The sequence below is a fragment of the Vigna umbellata genome, chromosome 7 (assembly GCF_029865625.1).
Source record: "Vigna umbellata cultivar VRB3 chromosome 7, Vumbellata_1.0, whole genome shotgun sequence".
Lineage (NCBI taxonomy): Eukaryota > Viridiplantae > Streptophyta > Magnoliopsida > Fabales > Fabaceae > Vigna > Vigna umbellata.
The window spans coordinates 2,808,935-2,823,641 of NC_142171.1; the positions used below are offsets into that span (position 1 = coordinate 2,808,935).

General features: G+C 36.2%; 2 protein-coding genes across 4 annotated transcripts; one reads left to right on the plus strand and one right to left on the minus strand.

Annotated features, from left to right (window-relative positions):
• Window positions 1–903: 903 nt before the first annotated feature.
• Window positions 904–3,995, plus strand: LOC148194952 (LOB domain-containing protein 4-like). 3 transcript variants are annotated; one of them, XM_088094623.1, is made up of 3 exons: window positions 904–1,208; window positions 2,289–2,360; window positions 3,115–3,995. In XM_088094623.1, exons 1-3 carry the CDS (start codon window positions 1,032–1,034, stop codon window positions 3,442–3,444), a joined length of 579 nt encoding a protein of 192 aa, XP_087950749.1. In that variant the 5' UTR covers window positions 904–1,031; the 3' UTR covers window positions 3,445–3,995. The 3 variants fall into 3 exon arrangements, with proteins under 3 accessions (XP_087950749.1, XP_087950748.1, XP_087950747.1); XM_088094622.1 differs by lacking the exon at window positions 2,289–2,360 and having other exon boundaries at window positions 3,115–3,440; window positions 3,691–3,995; XM_088094621.1 differs by lacking the exon at window positions 2,289–2,360.
• Window positions 3,996–7,534: 3,539 nt separating this feature from the next.
• LOC148194953 (ABC transporter B family member 15-like) lies at window positions 7,535–8,805 on the minus strand. The gene is made up of 4 exons (XM_088094407.1): window positions 8,521–8,805; window positions 8,352–8,406; window positions 8,099–8,250; window positions 7,535–7,804 (listed from the first exon to the last, which is right to left on the minus strand). The coding sequence occupies exons 1-4, from the start codon at window positions 8,803–8,805 to the stop codon at window positions 7,535–7,537; spliced, it is 762 nt and encodes a 253-aa protein (XP_087950533.1).
• Between the last annotated feature and the right edge of the window lie 5,902 nt (window positions 8,806–14,707).

A 14,707-nucleotide genomic window follows, 5' to 3' on the forward strand; every position in this document is an offset into this window, starting at 1 on the left:
TGGTTGTAGAGATGTTATTTATGATATATATATATATATATATATATATATATATATATATATATATATATATATATATATATATATATATATATATATATATATATATATATATATATTATTTCTTTTATTTTCATTTTAAAAAAGTGTTTGTTTTCTTTTAATCCCTATAAATGTTACTTTTTTATTTTATTTTCAATAAATATATAACTTTATGTACATGATATTACAAAATACAACTAAATTTAACTTTGACGTCAAATTAATAAGAAGGATGATTTTAAAAAAGTTGTCAAGGATTAAAATAACAACAAAAGTTTAAGTAGCAAAACTAAAATAATTGTAAACGTTAGGTACAAAAACTTAATTAAACCAAAATATAATAATTATTGTTAAAAGTAAATATATCTAAAAAGGACTGTCGACTAACCTAGCATACATAAACCCATTAGAAATGCAGACAAACTAAACAGGCCATGTCAAAAGCAATCAAATTTAATTGAGCTAGCAATCAATCCATTTTAACACTTCCAATATTAAAATTTTATAGTATAACCATAAACCATGCATATTTTTAATGAAATAGAATTATTTAAAATAGATAGGATATACTATAATAATAACCCTAGTGAGACCTACTCATTGATAACATAAATTGCGAGTCGCACGCATGAAGCAGTACGGGACAAGAAGATGTTGGGGACCCAACGAAACATGGATGAAAATGTGAAGAACAACCAAAGGTGATTAATTTAATTCTATGTGTTAATTAATTGGACCCACATGAATTCTACATAGAGTAATGCACAACTCTGCTGCTCTTTTTTTTTTTTTTTTTTTCTTAATTATTATATAATGCAGGCCTCCTTCATTCCCTAACCCCACCACCCTCTCTTTCTTTCTCTCTCTCACACACACACACACGCCCTCTGTCTTTTCTTCCTTTTATTTACTTTATTTTCAACTATAAATCCTTCTTTTGTTGCTCTACCATTCTCATGTCCTTTTAGAAGTTTCAGAAGAAGGGAAACATGAAAGATGGTGGTAGGAAGCAGGGTGCACCCTCACCCTGTGCTGCATGCAAGCTCCTTAGGAGAAGGTGTGCTCAGGATTGTGTTTTTGCTCCTTATTTTCCTGCTGATGAACCCCACAAGTTTGCCAATGTTCACAGAGTCTTTGGTGCCAGCAATGTCAATAAGATGCTTCAGGTTCTTTCCTCTCTTATATTAAATGCTTCATTCCTTCAGGATTCTCCTTATTATCTTACATGCATCTCAACATTTTACTTTTCACCAACTATGATCTTGTTTCCTAGGTCGCTTTTTACTTTTTTCTTTCAATTCTTTTTGTGAATAACATGTAACTAAGAAATATTGAAATTCATAAGTCAAGTTTCTGAACAAAATTAGTATTCAATAAAATGAAAAAATAATAACGTAAATAACTCAAAAAACAGTTTTTTTTTTCTCTTTCTCAACCACCTTTCAAGCATATGAACTCTATTAGGTTCAAAGACTGCAGACTTTCTTAACGAATTTATGGTGTCTGTTTTTGGTATAAAGATCAACAACCTTGCAGACTAGTGCGACGCTTTCCTTGACCATTGCTCAATCTTTCACATTATTTTCTTGTAAGCTTTAACATGCTTCTGTCTTTTCTTCTTACTTTAAACTATTTACGTCATATATATACATGGTAGCTAGTACATTTGTTTATGGCATGTTTCTATCTTCTGCCGATTATTTTCCATGGTTGTGGAACTATAGCATATAGAAATTCCGTAATATGATATACGAAAATGATTTGGTGTGAAAAAGTTTGAAAATAATACTAGCTTAATTTATTTGTATGCATTAGACAAAGTTGTATGTATCGGTGTGTGGAAAATATAATATAGAATTATTGGTACGTTGAATTAAGCTTTGGAGAGAAGTGATTGTGAAAAACCACGAATTGATACTTTTTTTTTTTTTCTAAGTAGCCCTTGAAAAATTAGAAAAGGTGGAGAAGATTAGGCATTCGGCGCCTTCAAACCTCACATCTCACATCTCACGTCCTAATCCCTTTGTCTGCTTTTCCATTCATTCATATTTCAATATTAGGTCAGTCTCATCTTTTGGTCTGCCATGTGTTCGTTAAAAATAAAAAAGAATAGGACAAATGAAAATAAATAAATAAAAAATCTCCTTTGAAAAAGTTTATGCGTAGCCTTATATTTATTTAGATTTTTGAGAAACTAAAATATTGTATCTCTTTCTTCATGGATCGTATCTTGGGCCACCCAATAGGAGCTTCAAAACGTGGTTTTGTCACCAAAAGTCAGGGTCAAGCACAACACAAAGCGAAACTTAACAAGCAACGTACGTGCGTGATTGTGTGAAACCACGTTTAAGAATCCAAACTCCACTTCACCTTCTCTTGTCACAAACCAAAAGAAAAACAAATTATTGAAGTAACATCCTGCTTCTGCACCACGTGAACCTGCTTTTGTCATAAATTTTTTAATCATATCCATTCAATAAAATTACTCATTTCGTTGTCAAACATCAAATATTGTAACTTATCGGATCCTTTAAGATGCTTTTATTGCTAAAACAATTTCATTAACTAGTTCAAAAATAATAATAATAATAATATACCCTCTTTCTTCTCTAGTCCTATAGAGAGAGAGGGTCCTTCTAAGTACTCAGTTAAACTTGAGAAATTTAAAAAATATATATATTTAAAATTTGAAGAACCTTTTTCTCTTGATCTTCTTCGTGTCCCTTCTCTTCAGCAACGACTTTTTATATTATATACGAATAAATGAAACCTAGTGAAAGGATAGTATACTGACTAGAAAAAGAAGTGTTAAGTAATTAAGGATGCTTTTGTTAAAAAGTTTAACGCAGAAGATAAATTGAACGTCTTAAAAAGTATCCAGAAAAAGTCCAAAAAAGGACAGAGATTAATATAATACAGGTGATGCAATATGAAAAAAAAATGAGATAAAAAAAAGGTGAAAGTAGTAGTACTGTTGAAGCATATGATGAAACAGTTACAAAAGTAACGAGTGAAAGTGACATTAATGTTATATCAGAAACTTTTTCTTCATCAGTTATTTAATTGTTACAGGAGCTACCAGAGCATCAGAGAGGAGATGCAGTGAGCAGCATGGTGTATGAGGCAAATGCAAGAGTGAGGGACCCAGTGTATGGGTGTGTGGGGGCCATTTCATCTCTTCAGCAACAGATTGATGTGTTGCAGACCCAATTGGCAGTGGCTCAAGCCGAAGCAGTGCATCTCAGAGTGCGTCAGAATGCATCTCTCTACAGCCCCACTAGCCCTACCAACACTGCTTCTCCATCTTCCAAGATCATTCACTCACAACAACCCAAACCTATTTTTGATATCGACATGGACATGGTCGTCGACCACACCACCTACACTGATTCAATCTGGTGATCCATGCTACCACCTCTTTTTATATTCTTACTATTATATATAATACTTAGACACAAAACCTATATCAGACTAAAGTAATGCATTCTCTATACTTTTACTTTCATCACTGCTAAAACAATGCCTTCTTTATTATCGTTATAAAGTTTGTTGGAAACCGCAAAAATTTCACAGGTTTTTGTGATTTCTAATGGATTTTAAGCAATAATAAGAAATGTGTTAATGTTGAAAAGTGATTTCTCATTGTAGAATGGAAGTAGGGTTCTAGAAATAGTGGTGATTGCGGCGGTGGCGGTGGCGGTGAGAGCTGTGGCGGACACTGTTCGCCCGCTTAATTAGTTTGGTTTGGGAAATAGATTTTTCTTGATTACCTGTTGACAATATATGTGGTGTATATATTATGGTTATGTGGTAAGGGACTTTTCTCCTGGACAAAGGTTTCGTGGACTTTTATGTTGTTTTTTTGTGGTGCCCTATAGACACATTGATTTTCATTTGTACTACGTTGGGGCCTTCACTATATACAAGATATCATTTTTATGTTTTAGTATCAATGTCGATCGCTTTTTTCTCCCTTCCTCTCTCTCCTTTTCTTGTCTTTAGTTTCCTCTAATTTTTAGTTAGAGACCACTTTTAGCATTAAAAAGCAAAAGTACTGCATGATGGGCTACCCATGATTTGCAAAAGGTGAAAAATGGATGTTCTTTTACTTTTAAAAGCAAAATGTGTGGCCGAAGATGACAACTTATTCACCCCACTGTAAATAATATAAAAGGGTTTCAGTACAGTGGTTTTGATTAAGACAAGTAATGATAATTTGTGTCTTCTCATTAAATATAATACTCTTATTGAATTTAATTAATTAATTAAAATTGTTTCTGTGTGAATTGTGAGACCGAGACACTAACCTTCGACTGGTGCGCTTCGCTTGTCTGCTTCTAGTTTGGACCGATCGGACACCTTCAATATTGCCCGCTCGGTGAACTTCAATCTTGACCGCTCAGTTGTAAAAGAGGGGAGGTACCTGCAAAAGGCACTCCGACGCTCAAGTTAGGAGCGGTTTTATGAACTGTTTGTCACAGTTAAATATTGAAGTCCTAATAGGACGTAAATAGAGCGTATTGTAGTATGAGTTGAATCTGTCTTTACCTCAAACCTAAACCCTTATTTATAGAGTTTAAAGGAATCTAAATTAATTTACCTCTTAATGGTCATTAATGCAAACCTTAATTGTTTAACGTTCACTACTGGAAAATTGCAAATTACAGACGGCATATTACCGAAGGCCTTTAAGCCCTCGGTATTGAGATAATTACCGAAGGCTTTTAAGCCGTCGGTAAGGTTCGCGGTCATTTAAGTCTCAATTTGGGGTTTTCGTTCCCCAATTTGATTTTATTCACTTGCACGCTTTCGTCTCTGTCGTGGCTTTCTTCACAGACTTGCCTCTGTTTCTTCACACCCTTCCCTCCATATTTTGACGCTCCCCACTTTCTCGGTTAGTGACTGGTGGTGGTCGTTCACGGTGGTGACTAGCCTCCTTGGTCGTGGTTCGTTCACAGTGCGCGGTGGTTTGGGGAGTCTCGGGCTATGGTTTTTAAGCGGGTTGGTCGCTATGTTGAGGGGTGTTGGTTCTGTTTGTTGAGGGACTTTGTTGGAGGGGTCGTAGTGGGCTTCTGTTGCTGTCGTGCTCGTGAAGGGCTATCTCCGTAGAGGTAAGTTCCACAGAATTTCATTCTCATGTTCATATTGTTGAAGCCTAGACAGTGTTGCTGCCTTCATCTACTTTTCATTCACTTGTTAGTATGTGATTGAAGGAACGTGGTTGAGGGATTTCGTTGGAGGGGCCGTTGTGGGCTTGTGTCGGTGTCGTGCTGTACAAAGGTTGCCATCGTCAAGTGCTATCTTGGTTGAGGTAAGTTGTGCATTTAAAAATTCATTATGAGTTACAATGTTCTGGAATGTGTATGATGTTCTTCTGGAATGTGTATGATGTTCTTGTGGCAGCAGTGGTTGTTTGATTGAGAAAGTTTATTGTTTTGTAATTGAAATGAGGGGCAAGGCATTGGCATGCCAGTGAGAAGGTTTAAATAGCCTTAGCCGTAGTTTATTGTTCCATTGTATATGCTGTCTGGATTATGGACAGTGAATTGGCAGTCTGGAACATACATTCCATAAAGTAAAGCCAAGTAAACAGCAAGTAGGCAAGCCCCCACTAGCCTGAAATATTAACAAATAAATGTTCAAAAGCATATAACATTAGCCATTAACCAGAACCATACTTTCACGGACTAACCAATGCCAATAGTACAACTTCAATATTGAGAGTTGGGTGGGTAGATCTTTATCTTGTGCACTTCTTGAAAATATCTCCACAAGTGCCACAACCAAATATGCCAGAGCAATTCTCTATAATGGTTCAAAAACAAGTATTATTCCTTTTGTATCAGACTTATCAGCTAAAATATACTGTAATAGAAAATTTTAGGTGGAAAAAATTATAAAAATCACCTGAAGGATGCCACACCACCTTATCTGTTTCATGTCAACACCATATGTTAGATTGTCCGGAGCATGAGAGAAACCACCTTCATCATTGAGTGATTGAAGCAGAACCTTGCAAGAGCAATCCCCAGAAGAGGAGTTTGAGTGATCGAAGCAGAACCTTTTTTACAGCTACAAGTCTATTTGGTATTCTCTGAGAGAAATGGAAGCATCAAAAAGGGCTGGTTGAATCAAAAAGAAGAAACAAAAGGAACATAGAAAGTAACGCTTGAAGCATTCATAGCCACCTATTTTCTCATTCGCAGCTAACCTTGAGAGCCAAACCTTGAGAGCCAGAGGAATGGCCATCCCCACAATGAACAAAAAGAAGGGCATGACAAAATCAGCAATGTTAAATATTAAATTTGGTTGAAGTTTATAATATAAGAATCTACTAGGAAAGCCTCAAAGCTTATAATTATATCATACATATAGATGAAAAGCCTTCCATGATATTATGAGACACTTTTCTAGAAAGTTTAAGAGAAACAGAAGAAGATCAAGAAAACATACTTGGAAGATCCCAAGGATCGTATTTGTAAATATCAATTTGGTTGATGAGGTCGATGTTGATGGGTTTGTTGTGAAGCTTCCTTTGTAGATAGAAACTAACAAGCTCTTCATCTGTGGGATGGAATCGAAATCCAGGAAGTGGGATTTCATCGTCATCCACACACCCATGATGATCATGATTGTTGTTGAAATTTTCGTTCACACCCATCTTATGTAATTTTTACTAGAATGCAAAATTTGTTATTCAAAACAAGTTGGAGATATCATATACTGGAATATTATTTCTTGATTGACAATTTTCAAAGATTTGAAAATCACTTTTGAATTGTGTTGAGAAGGAAAGGTGGATAGAAGATTTTGTGTTGATTGGTACGTGATGAGGAAGAGGAACATAATATAAATATATAAGTAAAATACAAAGTTCCCCTTATAAAGTAATATGTGAAACCTAATTGGAAGGGTTTGTTTATGAATTATGGGTGTAAAAAGAAAGAGAGAAGATGAAAATTGGAATTAAGAATGACAGTTATGAGTAACAGATTGGGAATGTTTGGTGTGTGTCTGCGTAGTGGAGACATTGGCTTAGGCCAATCTGTCATAGTGTCACCTTTCCATATTGGGCCTGGTTCAGTGGAACATCAAATTTTTCTTTATTTTATCAACACCTAATCATAACTCTTGTCTGAGATACTATATTCCATATTTTTAATAATTGTAATCAAACCTGTATTTGTTTTCCAGCAAAGGTTTGATTATTTTATGTAGTTGGAACATGTTTAATATCTTCTTTCCTGTGTTTCTGTCCACAAACTTCTTACCATCAAACCTGTCACCAATAAGACCATTTGGGGAGGGAAGAAAAATAATTAATATTTGAAAACCTCATGATGACAGCTTGCAAGTCCGGAAAAAAACAATGCTGCCATTTAAAATATATGATATGAAAGCCCATATAGCAAACACAACACCATTGCTTCCGATAGCTATGCCTTTTGCCAAGCCTTGTCTGAGTCCTAACTTTACTGAACCTTGTAGAGCATCAAAGAAAGCATCTATGGTTTTGCTTTCCCCCCACAAAGGAGTAAACTGTTCTGATGGAAGATATTGCTTGTTCTGCCACTGTACCAGCCTTGTCGTATTCTTCTCTAATCTTGCTGGCCAACCCCATTAGTGTCCTCCCATACATAAAACCAGGGATCACAAGTAGAACCACGAAAGGGAACCCCACAAGGGTCAATCTCCATAATAATGTAAAACTCACTATGTAGCTCGCCACAAACATAGAGGCATTCATCAAAAAATTTTGAACCTATAGTTTTCAAATTTGGGAGAAACTGTTAAATCAAATGATGTGACCACACACACACATAAGACATAAATGAGTAGATCTCAACCACATCATCTGTGAATTCTTGTTAAGATGAAAATTTATTAAAATTTTTACAGTAGTAGCATGTTACATCAGCTTAAAGTAGTAAAACACTTTGTTTACGACAGTGAAGTAAAACACTTTGTTTAGTATCAAAATTGAAAGGTCAAGAAAAATACAAGTTACTGGTTTTGGTTTTTCTGCACACCTTTTCACTAAGAATATCCTAATTACGAGGCTGTCATTAGAGAAACTGGTGATGACCTCGGATGTGCTACTGACATGCAAATCAAAGTATGCGACTTCTTGCCTCAACACTGCCTTGAGGTACCTCACTCTCATTCTAGCAGCTTGTCTTTCGCCGGTTCTTGTCCAACAATAACCCTCTGAAATCCCCCATAGTAAAAGCAGCACAATGTTAAAGCCTTAGCATCATGAAAAATGAAGATATAGAAGTTGGTCAAGTAAAAACCAAAATCATACTCACCTAGAAAACAAGCAACAAAAGACCCACAAGCCAAGTATAACAAAACCAGAGCATTCTGCATCACAAAGGTAATAAATTCGTTGATGAAATAATAATTAAGCTACTTTCTGATATTGTTCCATGTGTGTTGAACTGGTAGTGAGAGAAAAGAAGATAAAACAAACAATACCTTATTGATGCTGTCGAGGAAAGTGCTATCTATTCCACCAGAAAAATTTCCAATAATATTCATCATTTTGCTGGTGATAAACAACACCAAAGGGGTGCGTAAGCCATCACCAATGGCTCCAATCAATCCGAAAATCATGAGAAACATGTCCAGCCCATCAACATGCATAAAAATGGACCGAATAGAGCCATTCTTCTTGTTCTTAACAACCATGGAAATAGAATTGTTATGGTCACCATCACCACTATCACCACTATCTCCACTATCACCACTGCCACCACCCATTTGCTGCAACCCTTTGGTTAATAATTTGGTCAGAAACAAGCAACAGTAAGATTCTCTGACAACTACTGTTGCTACTTCATCTTCTTCTGTCTTGCTTTAAAGAGCCTCTAAGTGGCTTTAATACTTTCAATGTTGCTGCTGCAACGTTATGATGGAATTTATAGGCCTAAGAGAGTGGTGAGAGGGAGTTGGAATCTGGAGTGGTGGCGGCCAAAAGCAGCAGAAAAAAAAAGTGAGGGTTGTGTTATTCTTGGTAACATGTATGTGGAGAGACTTATGGCGAGGGTGGAGAAGAGTGACATTATATTTGGGAAATCAATTGATGGTTTAGTATACTATTTTGCACTTAGAACATTATATTAGTAATTGAATTGTGCTAGCAACTTTTAAAGATCACTTTAGACTTGCTCAAACTATGACATAGCATAGAAATGGTAGACTTTGAAATTTGACTTTGATATGGCCAAAACTGTAGAAAAATCACTCCATCACACCACCAAAACTGAGTTTATAACATTGAATGAAGTAGGCAATGTTAAAAGTGAGTGTAGAATGTTTAACTACACAACACCACCTGGAAAACAGCAGCAAGGTAGACATAAACAGAAATTAGACTCACTGTACAAGGACAGCATGGTCCAAAGTACACTAAATTAAATGCACTAGAATGGTAAAATTTTTCTAACTATAGTGAAGTAGCAGAAGAAACTACAACGAAACTGTCCTAAGTTAACCTAAGAATGAATATTGTTGTTATCCTAACAAGTTTCAAGTACTTAAATAAAGTTTTATTGTTTGACCAAAAAACATAATACTAGTAGCCTAAGAAACTCCAAAGACACTGTTCTAACAAGTTTAGAATGATGATGTGCAATCTGTAAAAGACGCCTAAAAGCGTCTACACAAGTTGTTACTTCCTAGAAATGACTAAGAATGGACTCAAGAATTGATTCCTAACACACTTTCTTGAAATCACTACTAAAACCTCAAAAGGTCTACTAGAAATGCACTAGAATGGTCAAATTTTGATGACTGCACTAAAGTAGCCTAACAAACTTCAAACAAACTGTCCTAACAAGTTTAGGATGGTAAAACAATGCTAATTAGAAAGTCACACTACAAAAACAACTTAGAACTCAAAATATGACACCCTAGAACCTAAAACTAGTTAGTATAATACACTAAAAGTGGTCATAATGCATAGTGTATTAAAGTAGTAACCAAAACAGTAAAAAACTATCTACACAAGTTTTTAAACATAAAAGAAAGATAGAAATGAGGGCACATCCCAACAATACAAATGCATGGATTTAGTAGTTGGAAGCTATAAATGTGTGCTTAAAAGGTAAGATTTTGCAACCATACCTAATGTACACTTATTTTAAGTAATGTGAACATCCTACCATGTCTAAACTAGTGGAATGAAGGTAGGAAACTTGTCAAAAGCAAAGAATTACCTCAAACTCAAAGTTTGAGTATTTAGAACATAAAAAAGTTTGAGTATTTTAACTAATGTGATTGTCTGAAGGATACTTTTATAGCTATTTGATTGCCTAAATTATGTTAATATGTATTATACATCCATGCTTTTATAGATATTTGATTGCCTAAATTATGTTGATGTCTATATTGTATGTTCATGTATATTGTCTTTCATTTATTAGGCTACAACTTGATTAAGTTAAGTAGTCATTTAAAATCCTATGGTCACTACACACATTCTCACTGCAAAGGTGAAATGATAAGGGTGAAAATATCGTAAACACTTAGAACCTACAAAATATTTGGAAGTACTCTAGACAAGAGAACTTCAGTAGTAATAAGTTGTCTCCTCCAACTTTAATACACAGCCCCTTAGTATGTCTAAGGCATTTCAATACTGAGGACTTCTCTTTGCATGCCCTTATTGAATGCCTATGACAATAGTGTTCAATTGCCTTCCATGTTCGACTTGAGTAGTAATAGGTTTATTACTTATGTCACATGAGTGTTGCTGTTTTGGCTAAGTTTTTATTTGTTTGGCTTGTCACAGAACATGGCCCATTTTCCCAACCATCGTGGATGGATGTACGACCGTTGTTATAGTGGAGGAGAGGTTTGAAGGAATCTTTTGTCATCGGAGTTGAAGAGTTCGTGGAGACGGCCCGACGATGTCAATATTATGCCCTTGATGGAGGGATTCGATGTCCATGCATCAAGTGCGAATGTACAAGGATTTGAAAGATGAAGTCGTCAAAGTTCACCTTTACCAAAAAGGGTGCATGCCTAATTACACGGTCTGGACATTTCATGGTGAAGAAATTCCTTCGACCTCCACTACAGCTGTAAAACGGCTTGCATCAGGTCCGAATACTATTGTACATACATCTGAGATAGATCAATTTGCCTATATGCAAGAGATGGTCGACAATGCTCTTCATCACCATGCTGAAGAAGCAGACGATAGTCATGATGAAGAGCCTCCAAATGAAACGACGCAGAGGTTTTACAATTTACTTACAGAGGCAAATCTACCTGTATTTGAAGGTTCATCTGAGTCAAAATTGTCAGTGTGCATTAGACTCATGGCTGGCAAATCTAATTGGAACGTTCCCATTGAAGCAGTGGACTTCTATACAAAATTGATGTTAGATTTGACACCACCAAACAATTTCATGCCGAAGAATTATTACCAAGCCAAAAAATGTGTTTCAAAGTTGGGATTGGATGTCAAGAAGATTGATTGTTGTGTTAATGGATGTATGTTATTCTATGACAATGACAGTGGCAAAAATGATGCATTGTTGGTTGAATGCAAGTTTTGTGGCTCACCTCGATATCATACAATGCATGCTGGACGGAGGCAAAAAAAACCAATTCCATAAAGTCCATGTTCTACTTGCCTATAATTCCAAGATTACAAAGATTGTTTACTTCAATGCAAACATCACAACACATGACATGGCATGATGGTAACAAAACTCCGGATTTTTGCGTCATCCTTCTGATGGTGAAGCTTGGAAGCACTTCAATCGTAAACATCCATCCTTTGCTAGTGAACCACGTAACGTCAGACTTGGTCTATGCTCTGATGGGTTTACCCCGTACATTCAGGCGTCTGCATCACCATATTCATGCTGGCCCGTGATAGTTACCCCATACAATCTACCACCTGAGATGTGTATGACAAAGCCTTACATGTTTATCGTGTATAATACCAGGTCCATCTAATCCCAAATCATTGATTGATGTTTATTTGGAGCCTTTGATTGATGATTTGAAGAAGTTATGGAATGGTGTTTGGACGTATGACGTTTCAAGGAAGCAAAATTTCCTTATGAGGGCAGCCTTGATGTGGACTATTAATGACTTCCCAGCGTATGGCATGTTATCTGGTTGGAGCACGCATGGTCGATTAGCTTGTCCACATTGCATGGAACATACAAAGTCATTCCAATTGAGTTATGGTCGGAAAAGTAGTTGGTTTGACTGCCATCGACGGTTCTTGCCCATTGATCACCCCTTTAGAAGAAACAAAAAGGCATTTCGCAAAGGGCAAGTTGAAACGGATATGCCCCCCCAAGTTGACTGGATCACACGTTTGGAGAAGAGTGAAAGACTATCCAAAAGTCACTGAATCTGGTCAGAATAGGATAGAAGGGTTTGGAGAATGGCATAATTGGACTAAAAGAAGCATATTCTGGGAACTTCCCTATTGGAAAGACAACTTGCTAAGACACAACCTCGATGTCATGCACACAGAAAAAATTTCTTTGACAATGTCTTCAACACAGTTATGAATGTTATAGGTAAACAAAAGATAATGAGAAAGCAAGAAAAGATTTACCTTTGTATTGTGGACGAAAAGACTTAGAGTTAAGGCGCAAGGTAACGGCCGATTATTTAAACCAAAAGCAAATTACACCATTTCAAAAGACGAGGCAAGAATAGTGTGTGGATGGATCAAGGAGCTTAGAATGCCAGATGGATATGCTTCTAACTTGTCCAGATGTGCCAATGTTCAGAACGGTACTATTCAAGGGTTGAAGAGTCATGATTGTCATGTATTCATGGAGACTTTATCCCTCTTGCGTTCAGTTGTTTGCCAATGCACGTGTTAAATCCACTGATAGAATCAGTAACTTCTTTAAAGATTTGTGTTGCACACACTAAAGGAGAATTCCCTTAAAAAGATGGATGAAAATATCCCAATTATTCTCTGCAAATTAGAAAGAATATTCCCTCCTGCATTCTTTGATTCAATGGAGCATATTCCAATTCATCTTGCATATGAAGCTTGGCTTGGGGGACCTGTGCAGTACAGGTGGATGTATCCATTTGAAAGGTTTATGGGAGAATCCAAACGTTCAGTTAAAAATAAAGCTAGAGTAGAAGGCTCAATTTGTGCAGCTTACTTGCACAGAGAGACAACGTATTTTTGTTCACATTATTTCAAAAACTTCATGTTGTCCCCCACTCATGTCAGAAATGAAATGCAATGGCAAGTTGAACCACGTGAAGGTGCATTATCAGTGTTCCGACAATCAGGCCGTCACGCAGGGAAAGAATTCACTCATTGGTTAACTGATGCTGAATTCAACTCTGCTCATGTCCATGTCTTAATCAATTGTAGTGAAGTAAAGCCGTACCTTGAGTATGTCATCATCCATTTATCTTTCAAATGGTTCAATTATTATACACTAATGAATTTCATTTGTACCAGCTCATTTGTTGTGGCTGAGCAAGTCGCAGAAGGAAATACTTCTGCTAGAATACACTCAGAGTTTCCCCATTGGTTTAGAAATCAGGTCCGTACTTTTTCCTACATTTAGACAAGGTTAATTTGACTCTTGCTTTTATAATTTTGTTAGTACCTTTGTAGGTTTTTAATCAGGCATTAACTCCCACGGTTCAAGAGTTAAGACATCTGTCGAATTGGCCAATGAGATGTGTCAAAGAATGGCACACTTACTTCACCAATGGTTACAAATTCCATACACATGAATGGTCTAAAGGAAAGAAAACATCAAATTGTGGTGTGTATGTGAAGGGCCTAACAGAGGGTTGTTATGATGATTTCTATGGCATCATTCATAAAATATATGAGTTAGAGTACAACAGCACTACTTCTCCAAACAGAGTAGTACTTTTTTATTGTGAATGGTTTGATCCTTCTAGAGCTGGTACTAGAGTCGATCCACGCTTTAATATTGTCGAACTCAACCAGAGATTAAGATATGGACCGTTTGATCCTTTCATTCTACCAAGTAATGTCAGACAGGTTTATTATGTGCCATATCCACCATTCCGCAATATTGACAAGCGTGGTTGGGCCGTAGCAATACAAACCAAGCCTAGAGGTCGCATTGACTCAAATGAGGTTGAGGAAGATGTTGCCTACCAACTTGACCAAATGTCACAACCACAAGAAGTTATTGAAGTTGAACGTATAACCGCATTGGTCGACCCTGATGGTGATGGAGATGAATTACAAGCAACAATACAAGGTGATGAAGAACAAGAAGAAGAAGAAGAAGAAGAAGAAGAAGAGAAGAAGAAGACGAACAAGAAGATGATGATGATGATGACGACGACGAAGAAGAAGACGAAAATGATGATGATAAAGACGATGATGAAGAAGAAGATGAAGATGACGATCATGATGACGACGATTGAATGTTGGACATCCATTGTAGCAAATTGAACTGTCATTTCAATACAATTATCTAAAATACCATGTTAAAAGTTGTATGCAATTATTTATACATTTACTTTAAAAACATTGATCCTTCATTAATCATTTCTATTTTTTCGCTTTATTTGTAACCATTTCAATGCAGTAATGACAGGACAAGGTTCAGAACGTCCTGATAAAGAAAGGGGGTAGCAAGGCCTAGAAAGAGGCAACGACAGGCACCAAAGT